Source organism: Ricinus communis, chromosome 1 (genome assembly GCF_019578655.1).
Source record: "Ricinus communis isolate WT05 ecotype wild-type chromosome 1, ASM1957865v1, whole genome shotgun sequence".
Lineage (NCBI taxonomy): Eukaryota > Viridiplantae > Streptophyta > Magnoliopsida > Malpighiales > Euphorbiaceae > Ricinus > Ricinus communis.
This window is the reverse complement of record NC_063256.1, coordinates 3,646,184-3,670,369: the sequence shown is the minus strand read 5'-3', so window position 1 is coordinate 3,670,369 and position 24,186 is coordinate 3,646,184. Positions and strand designations below refer to the sequence as shown.

Genomic DNA, 24,186 nt, shown 5'->3' with positions numbered 1-24,186 from the left:
AAAACATGCTCATGGCCTGATTGGAATTGCCTAACCTTTTTACTGATGATTTCACCGTATAAAATGAGGTTTCTATTCAAAGCATGGGTGTGGCCTGATTGAAATTTGCTTATTCTAAGGGATCTCATTCTTACTTTTTGCTATGGAACCTTGAGACCTTCCAACTTGTAGATTTGGTGATTTGGATATGATTTAGAAGGCCTGGATGAGCACCAGGACATTTTTTCAACTAAAGTTTCTCAACTTCTATTTTACCAGCAGCATTTCATTGAGAGATAACATTGCAAGTATGATGATAACTCTACTAGCTCATGGAGAGCCAAATGTCACTGCCTTCAGCGATGCCATGAACACATTTTTAATGGCTCTTTCAGGTAACAGCCAACGGAAACAATACAAAAGCACCATGCTCATCCAATCGTGTCCACTCTATAATCTATTATTTTGTTGGAGCCTTCATCTGCTAAATGCATAGCATAATCAAGTTCCACGTGTTAGAGACAATCAGATGTTGAATGAAACATATGATATTGTCAATGAAAAAACATGAATATATGCCTAATTCGGCAAAAAAATCTACTATTGCTTTCTTCACCTGCTAACTCAAAATTCGTCTACTCTAACAGCAGCTTGTGGCACATCATATGCGATTCTAGGCCTGGATTGCTTGACACCAGCTGTAAACCAGACCTTGTCAGATTTGTAGCCTTCCATTGCTACACATGTGACTTTAACCCATACCAGGACCTTTGTCTTCATTCCCTCTATACCTGTGAGCTTTCCCCTCATAAGAATTGCTTTTACTCGAGTTGCATACCTCAATACAGAAGAGTCCTTGAAGCTCACTTCGCATGCTGAAGGCAAGTACACAACTAGTTTGGCCTTTGTTTCATCAAATTCATAGCAGGTTATGTTTTGGGGAAAGAGACCAGGTGGTAAGTTATACTCTCGAAGGAGATCTGGCAAGCTTTTGAGTGGCTTTCCTATAGACAGATATAAAAAAATTATAGAACATCCAATGACACTTCTGCGCCACATGACTTTAAATTATTTAAAGAAAAGAACAATATGGGAAGAATCATAATGCTGGTGCATTCTTCAAAAGTATAATCTCATTAACAAATTCAACTAAAAAGGAAAGAAACTAGCAAATTAAATTGACAATAAGTTAAGCAGCAAAAACTTAGGAGCAAAGTGAGAATGTTCTTTTAAATCATAGTCATATATAGGAAACAAGAGATGGAAAAAGCTGTAAATATAGTTACTGAAGGGCTAAAAGAAGAAGAGAAAGGAAAAACTTTTTTTGCTTAAACACAAAGAAAGTATGATACTCAATGCAAAGGCATCTTATAAGTGGATGTTAATGAGAAATAAAAAGCCAGAATGAAATTCAACCACTCATTGACAAGTGCATTCACCGAGGAAGATGTTTCATTGAGTGATGGTTTGGTTGAAAGGCTACAGGCGATGCCATATGGTCTCATAAGCACCTAATTTCTCTCTATCTAGATTACAAATGGTGTCACAAGTTTCAATGTCAAACAACTTGAGAGATTTTAAATGATGTCAATTTACCAAAACGTGATCTGCATATTGGTGCATGAGTAGACATATGTTTAATAATCAGTCAGTCATTTTCTCAAGTATTTTTGTTGCTTTAATTGAACGCATGCAGAGCAGTAGGTAACATGTATAAATCTAAACCTTTCAGCTTGTTGAAAATCCATTTTGCCTTTTCTTCAACAGTATTTGAGAAAGTCTGCAATCACATAAGAAAGATTATAGAAGGTATTAGAATTTACGTAAAAGAGTAAAGAAATTTCCAAGTATAATCCCTTTCACTTCACAACTACCCAAACAAGACCATATAGTTCTCCTTCCTGTTCGGTAACTTTCACCTTCATTATTTTTCATAAAGGACTAACAATTTCCATTCCTTTGCTCTCTCTTCCTTTTCTTTCACTAATCTGAGAAATGTTGGATCAAGTTAAATAACAAAGAAATGCAATAAAATGATAAAGAATTTAAATAACATTTTCAAATCCTGGAATCAAATTAACCACAATATAAGCCAAAAAAATAAGACCAATTTTATTGCAAATTTTTGCATCTTGAAATCCTAACCGTAAATCAACCAAATTCCAAAAACCCATCTGCCAATTCATTCCTTTTCAACGAGAACCCACAGATCTATAGAAGAAATTAACAGAAATAATTAAGTGGGTAACTTCAATCAACCCACATTACACAACTCATGAGTTATGACCCAATAAAAACAAGACTAACCAGATAAACCAAAAAAAGAAAAAAAGAAAAGAAAAAGCAAAACAATAATATTTACTTACAGTAATATCATCAGTTATGCTAGAAAGCTCTTCCTTGGCCTTCTTAGAGATCCAAGAATTCCCAACTTTCAAGCTGCTAACTTTTGCTAGTGCCTTCTCCATAATCTCCTCTCACTATACTGGATACCAGCAGAGATAGATTCTTCTATTTAACTTTACTCACTCGTCTCGCCCTACCCTTTAGCGAGCAGAGAGCAGTGTAGAGTGAAACCTGCAAGAGGAGAGTAATGCAGTGGTGACAAATGCTAAAAGCTGGGGAGGAACATATAGAGACAAAAGTGCAGCTGTTTGCAGCGGAAAAAGCGGCTCACACTCACAATTGCCGAGAAATGTGATTTCAGGAGTTTTTGGAGGGTGTTTATGTAATCTGGTTGATCTTCTTTGATTTCTCGGGTGTGCTGGACTGAACCTTTTTCATGTGAATGTGGAATCGCAGCTGTTTCCAGAATAATTTCACTCAACTATAATTTGCACATTCTTTTAAACTTCAAATTTTAGTGTGTAGATTTCGAATTAAATTTCTTTTAAATTGATGGAATTACAATAATTAGATGAGAATTATGATAGTTTTCTCAATATATATGTTTTTTCAAGTTTAATGGGTTTGAATGCGGCCCCGAATTGATTAGCAAGACATTCAATTTTGTAACTTAATTATTTATTTGGTGAGTAAAATAATTAGATATATTCTTAAGTTTACATATGCAATATTACCATAATGCTTGTAGCTAAGTTAATAGTGGAAGCATGGAATGCTTTGCCTTGAGAGTACAGAATGAAAAGCTAGAAATTCTAATGGCCCAAAATTTCTCTTTAAAAATTTTCAAAATTTGAATGAAAAGAATCCTCAGTGGGGCGGAGAAGATCTTTTCCCAGTGTGATACATATTTATTTTGATATTAAACAAAATTCAATATAGTAGCTAATGTTGAAAAAAGTAGTGTGCATTTAAGAAAGGGAGAAAACCTTGAAAAGTTACTGCCTACCCACAGCAAGAAAAGGAACAGAAAGATGATACCCCTGATTAAAGAGTATGATAAAAAAGTCTTCCAAGTTCTATCCTTTCTAGGGGCAAATGCTTTATGCTCAAGCATCTATGCCTGATAAATCAAAGATGCAACATAATAGAACATGGTGGGGCTAAGATCATGAATTTTCCAGCTCAAAAGTTAAAAAATGACGACCTTTTCTTGGAAAATAGTCTTTCATGATAATGAGTAACTATTTAAACTTGAAAGTACCTATCAAGTCCTGTATGATTTGCAGCCACATCTTGTGTTTCAAATCAAATCATCATGGCAGCCTCATCATCAATGCACTGTATTAAGAAGAGGAAAGGAAAATGCTAACAAGTGACATTGATATATTACAAGCTAGACTTTATTGATGTCCAACAAACTGTTCAAACCCAGTTCCTTAAATGCAAAAAAGATGAGGCATGCATGATAATACATTAATCAAGCCTCCTCAGCAAGTATTCAACTTGAACTTCCTTGGTGAGGGGCATTATCCAATTGCCAAACAGGTTGACGACTAAACTTGGCTGCACTTTATATATGGGCTCAGCTTCATCAACTTGTGAGGCAATTGTTATGTCTCGGCCAAATATTTTTGCTTTCATCTCTACTCTCTTCTTAACTGCTGCTTCCACGAATTCATAAGTCAGCAATTCCATTAGTTTCTTCCCATCCTATAAGGGCCACAATGTGAGGCTTAGCATCAAATCTAAGGGTCATATAGCCTGGACCAAAAGGGAGAAAGCAGGAAATAATTATAAGAGCAACTTACTTGCTTCTTGATAGCAGCCTCATAGACAGCAGGGGATTCTCGAAATTTAGCCTCTGCCACAAATTTTCCATAGTGAATTCTCCTTGACAGTGCCTAAAATAAGAATTGAAGAATAGAAACCAATGTTTACTCTTAAGATTGACAAACTGCAGAAGAAATAAAAATAAGGTTCATGTTCATTAGTGAGTTCAAGGCAATTAATTCATGTGGCACAAAAGAAGTAGGCTAAGTGCTTGCTTGTTATTGGGCTGAAGAGGTAAGTTTAGTAAATACTATGGGTACAAGACATACATGTACATAATGAAAAATTAATAGAAAAAGAGAAGCAAGAGGAGAGAAGTAATCCAAAACTTTTTTTCTGCTTAAAAATAAAATACTGCCCTAGAAGGCATAATGGAGGTCCTGAAGCAGTTCTCTTGGCATTTATAAGATTTATTTACCAGATCCAGGACATGAAATGCATGTTTTACGGAGTCATAGAAATACAGAGGTTGCAGGGCTAGTATGTTCAGTTCAATGCATACCTGCAAGCACATGGTGTCGTAAACAGCGGCAGACCCACAGTTGCCATCATTTCCGGTTTTGACCAATTCTGGAAGAAGATCTTTAAAATACCCATCCCAGACCTTCCTGTTGATATTTATTGAACCGGCAGAGGGATGCAGGACCTAATCTCAACATGGTATAGATACCAAATCAGTAAGGCCTATGTTACTTAGAACTATGTCCGTCCTGCTATCATCTCAAAATGATTTTAGAGAATTGCAATCATTATAATTAACTGAATGGAGTCTCACTAGAGAAAGTAAAGCTCCCCATATTTCAAAAGAAAGTTTCATAAAAGGAGATAATGTTCTGTATCAATTTGATCCCAGCGATAGTTTGGAACTAGCATCAATCAGAGGTAATCGCTAGTAGTCAACATACTACAATTGTATTAGTGGGCTAATTCATGAGTTGAAAAAAAAATGGGCCGGCAGTAGAGTCGTGCTCTTTAAACGCCCTAAGAAATAGGCATAAGTCATCGGTGGTAGCCCCCTGTTTGCATGAGTTCATCTACTCTTTTCATAGAAGCAAAGAACTCAGTAAGAACTCCCTTCTTCTTTTCCTTTTTTCTTCTTCTTGGCAGGTCCCCGTACTAAAATACAAAATTGGCCATAGAAAGAGAAGAAGGCCAAAGCATTGACTGCAGACAGGGGCAGAAATCTATTCGCCTTTCACCTTCTATGCTCCACTAGACAAGAAATCATTTTAGTTCAAAGATAGGTCGGCCGTACATGAGTGAGCCTGTCCTGGCCTATATTCACTGGTGGGATGGCCAAACTATATTTTTGAAATATCATCATCATAATGTAAAATATAAAACACAAACTGAATAAACTCGACACGTCTCAACTTAATAAGAAGACAGCACTCAAAAGGATACTTACAAGAATGTTCAATGATTCAATCTCTCTGATAGATTATATTTACAGAGTACAAAGTAGTTTCTTCAAGCAGCTATATTCATCTGTGCTTCTCATTGTAATTGAAGCATTATAAATTTTTAACCATTGATATCACTTCCAATTTTTATTATGAACTGATGCATAATAAGAAAAATATGCTTTAGCATACTATTTATTATAGAGCAAGCATGAAAAAAGAAAAAAAAAATCACTTTCGCTACGAAGAAGAATTCACATTGGGGGATGATGTTGATGAATTCATGCAAGTCAATCACCCAAGAGACTTTTTGGACTGCTTTTTGAATTTTTTGTTTTTTGAGTTCTGAAAATTGCTTTCCAAAATGTAAGTTGATGTTTTTTCCACAAGCAGGTTTGATAAGAGTTGTTTATAGAAAAATAAAAAAATTCAATCTATTAAATAAATAAAAAAGTTGTAAAGCTGCTCTTTTAACACCCAACAACAATCCCAAACAGGTCCCTAAATGGGCTTATGATTATGTTGAGTTTGTTATAAATTTGCGGATTACAGCCACACTTGTTGCAACTTTCTTTCAATCTGAAGAGCAAGCATAAATGCCGGAACTGATCAACTTGCAGTCATAGTAAGTTTATACTTAGCTAAGATTAGGTTATTAGAGGTTTGTTGTAACTGTTTAGCTTAGATTGTCGTATAACTTCTCACCTGTGGGTAACGCAAAGGGGGAAGCATTGGCTCTGGCAAGTGCTCAGGATAATATGCATGCTCGTCTGGACTCTTGTAACGCCCAACCTAATTCAAAAAAGACACGGATCAGATCATTTTGAAGATTCATGGGGTACTCTGATAAACTTTTCTCTTAATGAGTTACCCGAGCATGGAGCTTTTCAGTTTCTCTAACAATAAATTCAACCAAAGACCCATTGAAACCTTCCATGGAAAACGCATCAGGGTCATACGTGTCTGCATTATAACAATATTGTGCTCTCAGCAAAAGGCTGCGTATAATGCTATCCTCTTGCCGAATTAGTGAATGTCGTATACTTTCTAGGCTCAAGCTCTGGCTCTCATCCACCCTATCCTTTAAATATCTATATGCAAATGAAACAAAAAGTAAGAAGTTGGCGATGCGACACTTGAAAATCAGATATATAATAGTAAACTTATCAGATATGCAAAAATGAAAGGAACGTTATTGAAGTGTATGGCTATAGTTACCTAATAGGAACAGATGAAGATGCTTGGAGATGGCAATATCTATTAGCTTTAGATTTCAAGTTAAGAAATCTAGGGGTCTTCTGGTGGTTGTGAAGCAGACCTGAGCTAGGACTTGAGAAAAATGTAGGCTTTGGGCACGAAATAGAAGCACAAACAATTATCATTAGTGTTGCCTCCATTTTAAATGAACAAGAAAATAGAAAAATGGAGCAAAGAGAGAAGAGAAATAGCAAAATGCAGAAACAAAGGCTACAAATATAATGGATAAAGGAGAAACAGACAAAATCAATATGCATTACATTAAGGAAGTGCACAATTGTTTCAAAAGAAGTAAAAGGAACCTAGATTAATAAAAGTGACCATCTTAATGACTTTTACAAAGTGTAGATAATTGATTAACATACTATATCAAGGTGTTTTCAGTGTATGCATGTTTGTTAACTTGATGACAACAAAGAGGCTCAAGGAGGACGATTTAGCTCTACATTTCACGTGAAGGAATCCAAGGGTCTTTGGCGATTATGAACCAACTGTGAAACGTGGCTGAAAGAAGTTGCAACCTTGGGATTTGAACTAGAAGCTCGAGCAATGTACAGTATCTTTGCCTTAATCAATTGTGAAAGATAGCGCAAAAAGAACAGTAGAAAAAGGCAGAAATAGACACAGAAAAAATATAACTGAGAAGATAGAAATAGGAGTATGCTTTGGAAAAAGGAAGCTTATCTTTTCCAAAATAGAACAGGATTGTTGAGAGTACATTAGAATGCACAAATGTGCCACCATTTGTATTTCTTATCTGTAACATAAGGCTTTTCATGCATAGAATGCCTTTTCTATTGTTTTTCCAGCCTTTTCTTTCCGCTAAAACACTCGTCATCATTTCTCTGTGTCACATACTAAAGTTTTCACCAGGAATGTTTTTGTTCTTTTATGTGATCTAAGGTGCTTTGGACTGATTTGAAGCTGATCATGTTTGAAATTTTGTGTATTCTTTTAACCGAATGACAAATGTTACTTTCACGTGTCTGATATTTGGAAAAAATAAATCCTTATAATGTCAAATAGGACATTTAGATATCAAGTTGTTTCCAATAATTCTTAGATCACTTAGATTGTATCGAAATTATCACAATGCTGTAATAATCCATTTTACATAGACAAACGACAAAAACATAGGTTGTCGATAGATGTGGAAGAAGGATTCATGAGACTACTCTTGAGCTAAAGATGAATTATAAATTCTCATTTAACTAAATTACTATGAGTTACAGAACACACAATAATTCCATCAGAAGGCGTAAAAGGGAAATCATTTCTTGATGTATTGAAATATTCTTGCTATATGATATCCTAAATATTCAAGACCTAAGATACTATGATATCTATACTAAATTAAATACATTCCATAACGTATCAATATTCCATGCTTCCAAGGCAGTGAGAAGATTTAACACTTCAAAAACTACAAAGCTTCCACAAAACATCATATGCTGTTCTAATTCCAGTTATTGATGTGCTTAGGCTGATCCAATGCTATGTGTTTTTTGCTCTCGAACCATTGTAAAATTGAAGATTGTGTTATGAAGAAGTCTAGAAAAGCAAGAATTCAATTCAACTGAATTTTACTTAATCAGTTCTCTTATTTGGAAAGTTCAAAGTCCCTACAATTCAAATCTTTCAGCTTAAAATAAAATGCCTTTCGAGAGCATTATTAGGGAAATGAAATCATGCTATAAGTAACATGAATTCTTCCACATGATTTATTTCAAACAAGACCCAGAGCATTTTAAATGCATTTGCAAATAAGAGAATATTATTATTAAGTGAAGGGAGCTAAAAGACAAATTTTCTTTTCCTTTATTGATACGGTTTTATTCAGAATTCAAATAGAGAGGTACAATAATCAATTACACAGAGTTAATTACCATGCTGAACATGACAACAGTATCTAAGAGGAGCTAACTTGGTATGATTAGAATATTTATATTATAGCCAAGATCTCAGCTGTTCATTCATTCACAATATTCAACAAAATAAGCAGAACTCATTTGCAATTAAAAAAAAAAATAGTTCCATTTAATTTTCGTTAACGAACATGAGAAAGGAAAATACACCCAAATTAAAATTTAACAAGAGGATAGGAAAAAGACACAAATTAAAAATAAAAAAAAGTAACATGCTTGATTCGTCATAAAGCTTCTAAAGTAGCTTACCCATTGGCTCCAGAATCCAATTGGAGAAATCAAAGGGATACTGATGGAACAGATGTGAAGTAGGTATTGAAAGATTTGCAGTTTTGGAGCTCAAAATGAAAGCAAAAGCAAAGCATTATGTAACAGCTTTTCCTTTATTAATGTACTTGGCGAGCTGCAAGAGAAAAACAAAATCATTTCATGGGCCAAATTACTGAGTTCGAGCCTAAATTAGAAAGTTTAGGGTAGGCCTGATCTAAAATTGGCCCAACAGGAAAGAATATAAAATTTCTTTCCGGAACATTATTAAGTAAAGGAAATATACTGTGGTTCAAAACAGAAAAAGTAAATTTCGGCTCAAACTTTTATCTATGGGTAAAATATATTTCATTTAAATTTTTTTAGTAAATATCTCTTTATATGTAAGAGTCAAATACATATAATTTTAATTTTTTTACTAAATAACTTTTTGAACTTGTACTCAAGAATTAAATACACTCAATTTAATTTTTTAAATAAAATAATATTAAATTTTTAGATTTTATTAAATTATAAAAATTTAAAATAATATTTTATTTCATTAATATACTGATACAATATACAGACGCACTATACAAGAATGTATTTGACAAAATTTAAAATTCGAATTTAATTAACCCATAAATAATTAGTTATAAGTCCATTAGTTAAAAAAGTTGAAATTTAACTTATTTAATATTTGAAAAGTTAAAATTTAACATATTTAATTTTTAGAAAGTTGAATTTTGATCTATCTAATACTTGTCACTTATAGATCAATTAAATCAAATATTTAAAATTTTCAAATACGGTTTTTATATAGCATGTCACTATATATTGTAACGGTAAATTAATGAAATGATTATTATATTTAATTTTTATAATTTAATTTAAAAAAAAAAATTGGATGTATTTGAGCATTCGACAAATTTAAGAACATTAAAACCTAGAAATATTTTTGAAAAAATTAAATTGGATGTATTTGAGTATTCGATAAATTTAAAAATATTTTATATTGAATATATTTGACTCTTAAACTTAAATTCAAAAGGATATTTACTGAAAAATTTAAATTAAACCTAAAAAAAATACTAAATGATTTTTTTAGAAGATAATGCACTATCCAAAAAGAAAAAGAAAAAGAAGAGCTCTTAGCAACGGTTATTTAAGCCACTAAATATTTAGTGAAAAGATTTTAGATAGATTTAGTCTACTATGTCATCCGTAAATTAAATTAATTATATAATGTAGTTTAATTTATTGATTGTTATATTTTTACTAGTTATTTTATTTATTACCATTAGCTACTTATAAGTAAATTTCAACCAGAAAAAATACAATAATTAATAAATAATCCTATAATTGGTTTAATCATTAGCTAATTGTTTGAATCTCTCTAAAATTCGTCCACTAAATATTTACTGGCCTAAACAAAACTGTTTTTACCCCAGCAAATAAAGAAAGAATTATTATCACAATGGACCTAGATATTGATGTCTGACAGGAATGGCAAAGGAGTTGATTATTTGAAAAACTATTTATTCCGCAGCAGAACCTCGACAATTATATATTTGAAAAATAATTACTTAATTATCTTCTTTTTTTGTTTGTAAGGCATACGCTAAACACTCCAATTACAGTTTGCTAATTATGTTTCCTATAATAAACGTGCAAACATATTCAGTTTACTGCAGAACATATTTTTCGAATTTCACCATCAGTGCCAGTCTTCACTCCTATATTACTCATCTTGATCATGGACTTCCCAAACTCGACGTTGAAGTTTAATGCAGCCAAGCCTCTAACACCCAAGAAACGTTGTACAAAGGGTCTTGTAGAAGCGTCTGTCCACAGTTTTTGGTCGGACTCAAGTATTCCTCTGCCATTCTTTAAGTTAATGAAGAAAGATGTGTCGAACTTGTTTGAACTATTTGTGTCTAGTGCAACCCTCTTTTTCCCGTCACCAATTTGTGGACATAGTGCTTGTAGTTGAGGCAGAAATGAAGCACTAATGGAAGGATCAGACCCATTTCCAGTTGTATTATATAATCTGTAATTGAAGAATTGGCAAGCTGTAGTTCCAATGGTGTGTCCTCCTGGCAAAAAGTCCAAAAGCATATGTATGGAAGTTAGTAAACATGTTAATATGCTATCTTCTTGAAAAGAAATATGATCAGTCATGCATGTAGGTTTTTACCATCAGGGGATTCAAATTCGAATTTAATTATTAACAGTACTCACCAACAAGTGTAACAAGATCTTGTGTGTTAAGACCCTTTGCAGCAAATTTTTGCTTTTGTGAATCAATAGATTCAGTGAAGCCAGGCAAAGCACTAGCTTCAGATGCTAATGACACTCGGCCATCTCTACGTCCAGTAGGCACCAGCCAACTTCCTCCACTAGTCTGCATGTGGTTCAAAACGAAGCATGCTTACACAATAGTACTGCTAAAGTGTGTATATATATATAGGTATGTACACAAACAATATATATAGCATAATTAATTATTTAATGTTACAAATTAACTTGTAACTTCACTATTTTAGTCTACACCGGCATCACTAAGCCAAAACTCATTGGTAGTAAGATAATTACCAGAGCAACAGAATCACGGGCAGCAAGTGCAAGAATATCAGCGCAAGAAACAGTTCCAGGGCATGCAGCTTCAAGCTGAGTCTTGGCATCGTCAATAACTTCATGTCCTCTCAACCCAAGATTCGGTAGGGCTGTTTTCTCTGTATTGGAGCCGTTGATAAGGATAGAAGCATCACAGCCTCGAACAAAACAATCATGGAAATGCATCCTAAGCAAACCAGGAGCAATTGCAGGGTCAGTCTTAAAATGGGTTTGAACTGTGGAGCGTATAATAGATTCAGCATTAGGACAAGTGATAGAATAGAATCCAACACGGGTGCCTTGGCCTCGCACCAAAGTGGTGGCAGACATGGCTGCCAAGAACAACATAATTACAATGAATCTTTGGCCTGAAGAATACCTCTCCATTAAAATTGAAGGTGGATTAATCTATATAAATATATATAGCTTGAAGTAGAGAAGATGATATTGGATTCAGCCAATTTATTTAAGCAGTGATGAGATATTGAGCAAGAGGAAGTGAACCATATATATAGTACACACACAGAGATCTGAAGTCAAAAGACGTGGGAAGAAGGTAAGCAATGGCTGCTCTCTAAGTCATCCACTATAATATACATGATGATGGAGAATGAGTTGGGATGCAATATATATGGTAATGGCAGCTTGTATGCATATTTAACTTTTGTATTGTTATGATTTGGGGATTAATGCATGGTCCTGTTTATCACGTGAAGATTATTAATTGATTCTTGGCAGTTGGCATTATGTATGTATTAACATGAGTGTTATGTATTTCAGTGGATTAATTAATTAATATTCATGTCGCCTTTACTGAGAAAGATTTGGAGCATATATATGGTGGAACATGAATTAGGATCATAAAATAAAATAGACAAGGAAATGAGACAGACCATATTGAGTTGAAAAGTGGCCCTACAGCATAATAATTGGCAATACGCGCTTGATTTCCTTTTCGGATATGTATCCTGGTTTGGTTTACCTCAACGGATAGAGTCAACCATTCATTAGTAAACCCTTTCTGTTTTTGTTTTTCCTTGGATGGAAGGAAAGAAGGAAGGAGGGACCCAAACATGAAATATGGTTTTCTTGTCCTAAGTTCAAAGATATATCTACCAATTAAGCTTTGGAAAGCATTAGTAAATGAGAAGTACTGATGCATATATGAACACTTATAAGTATGTATATGAATGGGTTACTATTTTTCTAATGAAATTTTCGTTTTCTTTCTCTTTTCTTCTTGCTATTATTATTATCCAATTGATTGGGTTTCTAAAAGTATATATTGTTCTACTTTAATATTAAATAACTAACACATATTTTATCATTTAAAATAAATAAATATATATCAATTATTTATCAATTTGGTGTATATCTGGAAACATACACCAAGCTTTAATTTTAATTTTTAATTATTAAAATTATTTATTAAATGCCAAAAAATATTCACCCATTAATTCATTTGTTTACTTAAGAGGCCAAAATAATTTTCTAATGATCTTTGTATGCCTCATGCTATAATCTTTCATAATTATTTGTATTTGACAGGTTAGTCACCGATGTACTTAGCCTATAAGAACCTTTATATTTTGATCTTTTAAGAAAATAAAATAAAAACATTTAAGAACATATGCTGGTGTTCTAATTCTCTCCCAGACAATCAACAGATGGAGCTTAATTAATGGCTATCAGATTATTCTTGTACGGGTCACAATCCCGACAAATTCTATCAAAAGAACTATTGTTTCAAGCTTTGCTTAACCCTCCCTGTCCATGAATTGCTTAGCCTTCTTATATGCTTGCTTCAAGTATTCTCTAAACCTCTTCATGTCAAGCTTAACATTCTGTTCCTTCAAATAAACGTCCATAATATCACCAGGCCATCCTTTCCCCTGAACCTGAATACCGTGTGGGTCTGTCAACAACAAACTATCACTCCCGTATGTACCCACTAGGCTACTCTCTTCAACTCCAATCTTATACTCCACGTACTCCAATTTCAACCCTCTCCCTACTCTTCCAAAAAACGCATCAGAAGCCCACTCCAACCCTATCGGAACCACCTGCACCAACACCGAACCTGGCCGGAGAAACAACGAATGTGTCAGTGCTGCACCATGCACCCCAATCATTGCATGACTCGAATTAACTAGTACATAGGATTCTTGCAACGATGTGTTAGCCTTAGGCTCAAAAATAATTACATCAAAACCAAGTTCTTTTGACATCTCAATTAATTCGTCTTGATTTAAAATCACACGTCCAGCGCTGCCATTACGACTTGCTATTATGAGCCGAGGTCTAGATTTTGGAGCTGAAAGATTATTATTAACATTGGAGGTGAGGCTTTGGCTGTAGGCTTTATCTAGAAGACCTCTAAATTGTGTAATTGTCTTTGAGTTGGGCATCAACCTCTGGTTCATAGTCATGAAGCCATGTGATATTAAACCGAAAGTGACAGAAGGAAAACAGTGGGTGCTCGTATCATTAAGGGTTACAATAGGGTGTGCCGTGAATGCGCTTAGCAAATCAACGTACTTGCTAATCCACCAATCGGGAGCTTCTGATACAACCATCACAAAGTCTTGATCGGGGTAGATTGTATTAACGGTGATGTAAAGGGGGATGAACCCATCGTTGAAATCATGGAAAAAGTTTCCAGTGTACCCGCCAGCACTGAATACTAGAGCTGGAGCAGTGTGTTGGACTTGGCATGATGGAGCGAATGGGCCGGAAGTGATAGTGAGTTCTTTTATTTGGGCCATGATAAAAGCTTCGAATTTTCGTGGATAAGGCTTGATTGTTTCCACTAAATACGGAGGGGCAGAATTGGTAGAGCGAACAACGAAGAATGCGGAGGTTGTGGGGTCTAATACAGTTCGGCCGTTGATCCAACAGAGATCATAGCGCAACTGAGTTCGGTCGCAACTGATTTGACCGCTAAGAGGAAATTGCGAACCTTGCCTGTAAGATGGGTCCCATTTGGCCATCGTCTTCAATTTCTCACGTGGCATATCTTCTAAAAAATGAATAATAGAAAATCAGAAGGCAAGGAAAACGAGGACTGCTTAAAAAACAAAAACAAAAAAAAAAAAAAATCAAAATTTAAATGAGACATGGCATGGGACGATGAAGATTATGATGCATATTAGTATTCTAGAAAGCTTTATAATTAAAATAACATAAAGAAAGGTTGCTTGGCAAGATTATGCAACTTTTCTATGGAAAGAATAAAGCTGCTTTATGACTATGTATTTTCCTTTCTATTTATTTTAAAAATTAAAAAAATGAAAATGAAATTTACAATATGGTATTTATTTTTTAGCGTACGTCATTTGCTATTGCAGAGAAATTGATCATTAATTACTATACTGTCTTTTATTTATAATATTTAAAAAATTCCTTCATTGATTAAATTATATCAAAATTAAATAGTAAAAGGTACTTTAATTTTCTAAAAATAGATAAAATATAAATTATTTTTTAACTAAATAAAAAACATTTTTATTTTATAATTTACAATTTATTGAAGAAAATAAAGTCTCAAATTACTTATTTAAAAATTAGCAGGATTGGGTACCAACTTTCACGCAACTCATGTATATTTACAAAAAAGAAATTAGATTTAAAATTAGAGTAAACAATTATAATTTTCTAACATTAAGATTCTAAATTTTCATGCGACTAAATGACCGAGAAATATATATAGGAGTACGATTATAAAGAGATTCACATGTGTCAACTAAATTTAATTGAAAAAGAAACTTATTATAAAAAGGACAAAATTAGTTGCATTATTGGACCAAAAGAAAGATTAATTGGTATGCCGTCGATTTGAAGAGTTTCATTTCATTTTTAATCTTTCTTTCCTCTTCTGCTTCAGCAACCACAAGAATTCATGATGTCCGAATTACTGATAAATCAAAACAAAAGTGTTTCTCAATATTACCTTTTCGGATGTTTTATGTCTGTGTTGAATAAGCACAACTTAAGCATAAATTATAGCAGAGAAGAATGTTGTAGAAAATATTTAATGGAGAATTAATTAATTGATTAATGTGAATTAAGCTTAATTAATCTGGGCATATATACGGCATACCTGAAGTACTGATTACATTGAACTCAAACATCGAGGATATGAATATGAGTAAAATTAGGCAGCATAATATGCAGCAACCAGTAAACCCTGCCCTTGAAAGAAACCTTCTTCTCCTGTGCACTACCATCCTTCATGACATAAGTTTCCACTTCTATGTATATTTATACAAAATATATGAAGCTCAACTTTGAAGCTTGGGCCACTTTGTTGGAGATCCTCTGTGAGAATTGAAAAGGAAAATAAAAGAAAAAAAAGAATCAAGAAAGCAATGTTGCATATGATTGATAGTCATCCTTCACCAATGCTTGAGAACTTATATATATAGAGAGAGAAAAAGATACTTACGTTTTATCTTGTTGCTGCTGAAGTTTTTTGGTTGCTGATCTGCTTCCTTGTTGCACAGAGAGAGAGAGAGAAATGAATCATTTAAGGCAGTTACTTATCTGCTGAGTAAATCAACCTGGTTGATTAAATTGAAGTTGTTCTGATACCCACAAAGCATGTGCACTTTGAAAACTAAACTAAATTTAATTCAGTCATGCACTGAAATACGAGAATATTAAAGAAAGTCATACACGTCATTCAAGGCGCAAAACTCACTTGCCTGTATATATAACTCTCTTTCGCAAGTAACCGACTTTTGACATGGCTAAAAGATTTCATATATATGCCTAATATTTTTATTGCGTGGAATTAATGTTTACTGCATAAACCTTTGCACAACACAAGTCTTTAATTGTATAGAACTTTTCTTCTTCTTTTTTTACATCCACAAACTATCCCTCTTTCTCCATAAACTTCTTAGATTTCTTGTATGCTTTCTTCAAATACTCCCTAAACCTAAGTAAATCGAGTCTAACATTTTGTTCTTTCAAATATATGCTCATAATAGTATCCGACCAGTTTTTCCCTTGGGATGCAACTGGGTCCTTAATCAATAGGCTATTCTTGTCATACTTATCTATCAAACTGCTTTCTTCTATTCCAATCTTATATTCCATGTAATCCAGTCCCATTCCTCTTCCTAAATTCCCAAAGCAAATCTCTGCCACCTTCTCATTGCCTAGAGGCACCACTTGCAAGAACACTGATCCCGGCCGGAGAAACAATGAGTGCGTGAGTGCTGCTCCATGTACCCCGATCATTGCATGACTTGAATTAATCAGGGCATATGCTTCCCGCAATGGAGTATGTGGTGTAGGTTCAAATACAGTAACATCAAATCCAATATTTTGAGCTATTTTTTTCACTTCATTCTGATTTAAAATTAAACGTCCAACACTTCCACTGCGGCTAGTAATGACCAACCGAGGTCTCTTTCTAGCAGAATTGAATTCAGAAGGTTGATTTTGATGGTGGCCGTATGCTTTATCTAATAAGGCATGGAAATGGGTGAATGATTGTGAATTTGGCAACAGCTTTGGGTTAATGGTCATGAACCCATGTGATACGAGGCCTATATTGGCAGAAGGGAAACAATGAGTGGAAGAATCATTGTCGAGGTTTATGATAGGGTACTTGCTAAAAGCTCGTAATAAATCTGCATACTTACTAACCCACCAATCACGGGCTTTTGATATCACGAGGACAAAATCTTGATCATCTGAGAAGACAGTTTTAACGGTGATGAAGAGAGGGATGAGGCCATCATTGAAATCGTGGAAAAAATTTCCAGTGTACCCTCCTGCACTGAATACCAAGGCAGGGACATTGTGATGGACTTGACATGGTGGGCTTGATGGCCCTGAAGTGAGAGTGAGCTCTTTGATTCTGTTCATGGTGACAGTTTCCCACTTCCTTGGATAGGGCCTAATTTTCTCCATACTGTGGAGTGGTGGAGAAGGGCCTTGGCTCTGGGGGTCCACAAGATAGAATGTCGAAACGGTGGGGTCCAAGAAAGTTGGGCCGTGGATTGTGCAGAGGTCATAGGCTTTGTTTGATCTGTCGCAGTTGATCTTTCTGGCTTGAGGAGATGCTTGAGACGGTGGTGGGGGAGGCAATGAGGTTCGGTTTAACCAGACTGTCTTTAATTTCAGATGTTTTCTTCCTGCAACATTGATTGATTGATATAAAATGTATCAAAAGAAATTGTTCTTATAGGCATGCAGAATATGCAGGCATCCCACAATGTAAATGATGAAATGCATTTAGGTCATTGTGGTCCATCGTAAATCTGTTCTCGGTAACAAATAAAAATTGAGATGGATTGTTACTTATGACTTTCAAAAACTTGGATTATTCGATATTTACCATTTCAATCAACTGCTGATTTAAAAGCAATAGGTATCTCACCACCAATAATCTACTTTTCAATAATAATAATAACAATAGCACAAAATTGAAATTAAAAAAAAAAAACATTCAATTACAAAAATTTGAAATCAGTACTTTAATGATATGATTCTTTCCTTCTTAAAAAAGATAGAAATTTCCTTTTTTAACAAAAAAAAAATGAAGATATATAGAATGATACAAGAATAGCTGTCTCATCAATTTATTTATAATGAATGAGAATGAGACACCTATTGTTAACTACAATATCAATAGAATTAAAATAAAATAATTGGGTACATCAAAAGCACCACATTGGGTCGCATTCAGTTTCATGCATACAATCATTCATCATGCATTGGCAATTTTATTATTTTTAGCAACTTCATGTATTGGTTGGTTGACCTCAATGACTTTTATATATTAATATTAATTAGCATCCACCTTAATTGGCCTAATAATTTGATGAGACAAGAGATCATGAATTTTAAAAACTTGACAGCTTTGTTAAACAACGACGCTACAGCAGACAAATTTTCACTTCCCTTGGTTTGTGTAAGACAGGAAATAAGGAACTTCATAGAATTGATGCACCACAGATATGGAAGTTACTAATTTTATTTCAATCACCGGATCAGAATATTATTACCATATATATATATATAATATATAAATACTGAAAGAATTGTGAGGGAGGGCATACCTGGATTGATGTTAGATGAACGAGTAGCATTTCTTGATCTTGAAAGCGCACACAGATTGATCTGGAACACGAAGAAGAACACAAAAAAGACGAAGCAGGTGACTGCAATTTTAAAACTTCTCTTCTTCTTCATGGTCAGGAATATTGTGTGTGTGTGTGTGTGAGAGAGAGAGAGAGAGAGAAATAGGAAGAGTTTTGCGAGAGGAGGTGAGTCAATTGTGAAGGCTAGTAAGAGGGCGCATGAACAGAAAAGGGACCGGAGTAGAGAAACGTAGAAGGAATTGGGTGCAACTTTTGGACATATATGGCAGCAAAATTAAGCAGCGTATCACCTACTATATCAAGTTTCTTTATCATTATTACTGTTTCAGGTCAACTATGTGTGTGTGTGTATATAGTGAAATTCTTGTACAATCTCAATTTACCCTCTATATTCTAATATTTGCTATTATTTGTATTGCTTAACTTTTAATTACAGTCAGTTAATGATAACAATCACCGTTAAAAACTAATGAGATTCGGTTAAAAATATTTTAAATATTACTTAAGAATGAATTCTGCAGTCAGCAATGAGAATTAAATAATAAATTTCTCAATCTCTGCCATGGATATATTAATAGGCGTTTCAATTTAGTTCAAGTGTGTCGTTTTTTGATGAAAAATACTATATAAAATCATCCAATGAAATATAATATATATAAAAAAAAAAAGGGTTGAAATTAAGCATCCTCTCTCACGATCATTTTAAGTTTGAATGATTTTATTATAAATGAATTAGTGGGGATCACAGCTGGGGTATATAGAACTCTTTCATGTGTGTTGCCATTCTTGCCTGATATTTGCTCCATAACTAACCACTTTTATGGCATGTGGACGAAATCTGCTGTTTCTCCTTCTATTCTACTGCATATCCCTATCAAACAAGTAGCCAATGCTCTATCAAAAAAAAACAGGTACAATTAGGTTTTGAATTATTAATTTCTGATGATTTTACCTTCGAATTATACACCTCACAAGAAAACACACTGGCAGTAAATACAATTTAAATCTTTTATATTAAATAACTAAAATAGGAAAAAAAAAAAAAAACATCCCAATGATAGACTAATTCAAATTAAAGTAGGAAAACAAAAACATTATCTTTCTGTTTCCTTCTGTTCCCCATCAATTTCTATTGCTACTCTGCTGCTTTTAGTTTTAGCCCTTTCGATTACTCATAGAAATCAAACTCTAAATACCCAAAATAATTCAGATTCCTATAATAATAATTAAAAAGAAAATACTAACTTAGATCACTGAAACATTGACTTCCAAGCTGTTCATACATATATAACATCTTTTTCTTTTTCAATTTAAAAATATTTTATTCTTACAATTAAATTAAAGCACAAGATGAATGTTATTACATTATTAACTTTACATTTAGTTTATTATAGAAAGAAAATAAGGAACTCCATTTTCCACACAGCCATACATCAAATGTTCTTTTAGAACAACATAAAAAAGCAAATAAAATGAGAATTTTTTTATATTTTTTAGATTTGTATATGAGAAATGATTTTAAATTTAATTTTCTTATTTCCGGCTGTACGAATTCATCTAAACGGGAATCACCAAAATATTTATATAAATATATATAATGCATGTCGTGGCAGAAATATGATCAATCAGATTGTTTCTAAATAATTTCTATACGGAAAATATTTAAATTTAGTTTGAAATTTTTTATTAATTCATCATAAAATCTGCTAAATGATTTACCGATTTAGGTAAATATTTAATACATTAACTTATTAAAGAAGTATTTTTATTTAAAATATATTTATTAATTATAGATAATTAAATATATATTAATTATTCAATATCAATATATAAAATAATATTGCCACGTATAGCAGGACGAAATGGCGAAATGAAAATGTAGTTGGTCATCTGTGTTTATTAATCATGATTCAGCGAATTTTGTGGATCAAACTCATGACTTTTCAAATTACAACAGAAATGATGAAAAGTAAAATGGGCCCCCATTTGAGGCCCACAAGATGGAGAATAAAAGTGCAACAGAAACGGTTTCATTCAGATGAAACGGTAGCGCAACTGAAGAGTTTTGAGCAGTAGATTGAGTGGATCCCACAATTTATTATTATTTATTAAAGAAGGATATGATGTGGTCCCCATAGAGTATCTATTTATTTGAGGTGTAACCGTCCAGCAGGTGGAGGAGGTACAAGGTTTCCCTTTGTACTTGACGACTTTTCTTTCTTTCTCTGCCTTTTTTTCTGCATGACGTCAGAATATCAATCTCCTTGTTCCGCTCCATTCTTACTAGCGCCACACCGCTTCAAAAACATGATTACACTAGACGACCATTTCCCAAAGGGGAAAAAAAGTTATTTCTAGCTTTTCAAAAAAAGTTTTAGGACAAGAAGATAACCAAATCCAAAGCCTTTTTAATTTAATTGATTATATGAAAAATAATAATTAATAACATATAGGCATTTTTAATATAATCTATAACTCTCAAGATTTGCTTTTTCTACGTTTTCTTCTTCTTTCATCAATATTTTTTTATATTAAAAGAAGGACTTCATTTTTAATGTGTAATTGTCCAAAATCAAATTTCTTTAATCAGTTTTTATTAGTTTGGTAAAATTTCTTTTATTTTTTTATAAAAAAATTCTTTAAAATTTTAAGTTTTAAGATAAATATATTTTTTTCAGTATTTTATTAAAAATTTAAAATCTATTAAATAAAAAAAATTATAGTTATACTTTATCCAATAGTAATTTCAAAAAGTCCTAAGACATCAAAATTGTAAGTTGATACTCAATTTGTTGTATCTTAAACAAATAGAGAAATTTTTAAAGGAATGTAAATTAAAGTATTAGTCGTCTATTTGTAATCGTTATTATTATTCTAATTATAAAATTAAGTCAATAGATATAATTTAATGCAAAATTTTATATTTAATATTAATTAATTATATTTTAAAAATAATAGTAAACTAACTATTTTTAAATATTTTTTTTAATTTTATTAATATAATAATTTAAAAATTATTTTAAAAAATATTTATTAATTAATTTCAGTATTATATGAATTAATAGTATCAATAAATAAAAGGCTAAAGACATGTCATCCTCAATGTTTTACAAATATAATTAGACTGCCTAATTAACTAAAATTAATGGCTAATATGGTCTAATCTGATGCTTCAAACTAAGAAGTTGATTGAATCGTGTATGACGGGATTTGATCTGTAAATTGAATCAGATTAGCTAAACCAGTAAGTCAATTATCCTAAGTGAGTTTGTTCATTGTAACCAAAATAAAAAAGGCAAAATGAAGACCCGTTGTGAGAAATAAATTAACGATGGTGAAAGGCCTTTAGGCCATTAGCCATACTTGGCCCAGCTTTTACAAACTGTTTCCATATCAATGTGATGAGAGGATAAAAAGAATAAAATAAAATCTTAGGGAAAGGATGGTGTTTAATTATAATGTCAAACGCAGCAACTCCTAAATATTTTATTTTATAAATAATCATTCTGTTTTCTTTGTTATTGTAAATGATGCCCTGCTTTATTGTGGGAAAGTAGAGTTTGTGCTGATTAATAATTTTGAGTCCTTCCATTAATCACCATAAATAATACGAAAAAATGTTAATTCAACACTTAGAGATTGAATTTATTAGAGCCTAATCCTATTAGCTGGTCTTTTTAAAGGGTTTATTTATTTAATTAAAAAAATAAACTCTAAGAACACGAATAATATAAGTGATAATGTCAATATTACCCCTAATTACGTAATATTTTAATCTTAAACTATAGTTATTTTATATTATATTTTTAATTAAATTTACAAGGTGCCATCCATCAATAGATTGTATTTCTATGAATACCGTTAACCTATGTTTTTTATACAAAGTCTATGAAAGAGTGGGACTTGATTAGTAGTTTTATTTGTAAAAATCAGGAAACTTTCAAGCTTGGATCGATCTGTCAATACTCTCTACTACTTTTCTTTTCTTTTTCTTTAAGTGATGAAAGTAACTAGAAAACTCTTTTTTATTAATGGAACTAATCACTGTCCTCTAATTTATAATATTTTTCTCTTTAGAAAGTCCATTTTGTTTTCTATGAACAATACCTGCATATATTAGAGTCTGCTCAAAGGATTGTTTGCGGCGGCTCCACCCCACGGATCTTTTTGTCTTAGTTGTACATGTATCAGTCAGTTCGTGAGCATGCTTATTTGTTGAATTTTATTTTATTTGTCAATATCAATCTTGCTGTTTGCTTGTTCTACGGGGGATCTTGAATGCCTATGTCTTTGTGCTGTGAAATTCGGCTCCATCACCGGCAAAAATCCCAGGAAAAGCCATCTTTTGGTGGTCCTTGGTGGAGAAGAGAAAACGGGAGATTCCAGATCAAAAGCAGCTTAAGTTAAGTAATGTAATTAACTAAATAATAAAATCTTTCATTAGTATCTTTAGTTATAATAAAAAATATATGTTATATAATATAATGTAATTATCATTTTATTTTAATATTTAATTTATTTATAACAGTTATTATAAAAATAAAATATTTAAATCAAATATTAAAAATAACATTTAAACTATTATTTTTTAAAATATTATCCGTTGCATAATCAAATCACTAACTGTAAGAATTTAATCGTAGGCCGCCGAAATTCGGTCACAGCTCGTCAGATAGTAGTGATTGAAAGTTCTTAAATTATATTAATAAAAAGTAAAATATATTATAAATAATTATATGTATATAGTATTTATTACATTAAATTAAAAGTAATTAATTATACTATGTTATATTAAATAAATTTTAATAACTATATATAATCCATTATAAAATTTTCGTATAATTTGATTGGTTTTGATTAAAAAATTTTAAAAGGAACATTTCTTTAAAACTTTTCATAATTTATCAATTTTAGTAAGTCTATAGGACAATATTTACTTGGTCCTAAAGCCAATATTTTTATTGTATTGGATTTTATATTTTTTTTCATGTTAGATAGACCCTTAAAGAATTAAAATTATGTTTCAAACGAACCTTTAAAGGATTAAAAATATATAATTATTAATTTTTATTATGAATTTTTAGTATATCTATGAAATCTGTAAGTGAATACTTTGTAATATTTTATATTTCAAATTATAGTAACCCCATCATTTTTTTTTATTTCACAAAAGAAAGTATAATATAAAGAATCAATTTAATTACATAACACTTCTATATGCAAAATTGGAATAGGACAGTCGCATTAATCATATAACTAAAATCTCCCTTCCATTTGATTTTGCCTTAAGTGGACATTCAAACTGAAGAAGGAACAAAAGCGTAGACCTGCCAAAAAAAGATAAAGGAAAAAAACAAAATGGAACAACATCTTTTAAACGACAAGGCACGACACGACCATTCATTTCCTTCACTTGTAGATGTGACTTTAAACAAAACAAAAACACTTGACAGGGACCCACATAATCAT

The 24,186-nt window shown here is 32.4% G+C and overlaps 5 protein-coding genes across 8 annotated transcripts; all 5 read right to left on the bottom strand.

Annotated features, from left to right (window-relative positions):
- Positions 1–288: 288 nt before the first annotated feature.
- Positions 289–2,881, bottom strand: LOC8289156 (uncharacterized protein At5g01610). 4 transcript variants are annotated; one of them, XM_048371705.1, is made up of 5 exons: positions 2,663–2,881; positions 2,346–2,556; positions 1,705–1,759; positions 596–983; positions 289–463 (listed from the first exon to the last, which is right to left on the bottom strand). In XM_048371705.1, the coding sequence occupies exons 2-4, from the start codon at positions 2,445–2,447 to the stop codon at positions 604–606; spliced, it is 537 nt and encodes a 178-aa protein (XP_048227662.1). In that variant the 5' UTR covers positions 2,448–2,556; positions 2,663–2,881; the 3' UTR covers positions 289–463; positions 596–603. The 4 variants fall into 4 exon arrangements, with proteins under 4 accessions (XP_048227662.1, XP_015582565.1, XP_048227655.1 ...); XM_015727079.3 differs by having other exon boundaries at positions 289–460; positions 2,663–2,880; XM_048371698.1 differs by having other exon boundaries at positions 289–983; positions 2,663–2,880.
- Positions 2,882–3,709: 828 nt separating this feature from the next.
- Positions 3,710–9,079, bottom strand: LOC8289155 (chorismate mutase 3, chloroplastic; the record flags this gene model as incomplete). The annotated part of the gene is made up of 7 exons (XM_002512082.4): positions 3,710–4,035; positions 4,134–4,226; positions 4,658–4,801; positions 6,264–6,350; positions 6,430–6,649; positions 6,777–6,904; positions 8,990–9,079. Coding segments are annotated over 7 exons (999 nt in total), but the record flags the coding sequence as incomplete, so codon positions are not given.
- A 1,401-nt stretch (positions 9,080–10,480) lies between these two features.
- LOC8289154 (cationic peroxidase 2) lies at positions 10,481–12,099 on the bottom strand. The gene is made up of 3 exons (XM_002512081.3): positions 11,582–12,099; positions 11,228–11,390; positions 10,481–11,082 (listed from the first exon to the last, which is right to left on the bottom strand). The coding sequence occupies exons 1-3, from the start codon at positions 11,987–11,989 to the stop codon at positions 10,667–10,669; spliced, it is 987 nt and encodes a 328-aa protein (XP_002512127.1). The 5' UTR covers positions 11,990–12,099; the 3' UTR covers positions 10,481–10,666.
- Positions 12,100–13,213: 1,114 nt separating this feature from the next.
- LOC8289153 (xylan glycosyltransferase MUCI21) lies at positions 13,214–16,268 on the bottom strand. Its single transcript, XM_025160120.2, has 3 exons — positions 16,047–16,268; positions 15,702–15,919; positions 13,214–14,621 (listed from the first exon to the last, which is right to left on the bottom strand). Exons 2-3 carry the CDS (start codon positions 15,826–15,828, stop codon positions 13,360–13,362), a joined length of 1,389 nt encoding a protein of 462 aa, XP_025015888.2. The 5' UTR covers positions 15,829–15,919; positions 16,047–16,268; the 3' UTR covers positions 13,214–13,359.
- A 99-nt stretch (positions 16,269–16,367) lies between these two features.
- Positions 16,368–19,167, bottom strand: LOC8289152 (xylan glycosyltransferase MUCI21). The gene is made up of 2 exons (XM_048370408.1): positions 18,676–19,167; positions 16,368–17,748 (listed from the first exon to the last, which is right to left on the bottom strand). The coding sequence occupies exons 1-2, from the start codon at positions 18,806–18,808 to the stop codon at positions 16,478–16,480; spliced, it is 1,404 nt and encodes a 467-aa protein (XP_048226365.1). The 5' UTR covers positions 18,809–19,167; the 3' UTR covers positions 16,368–16,477.
- Between the last annotated feature and the right edge of the window lie 5,019 nt (positions 19,168–24,186).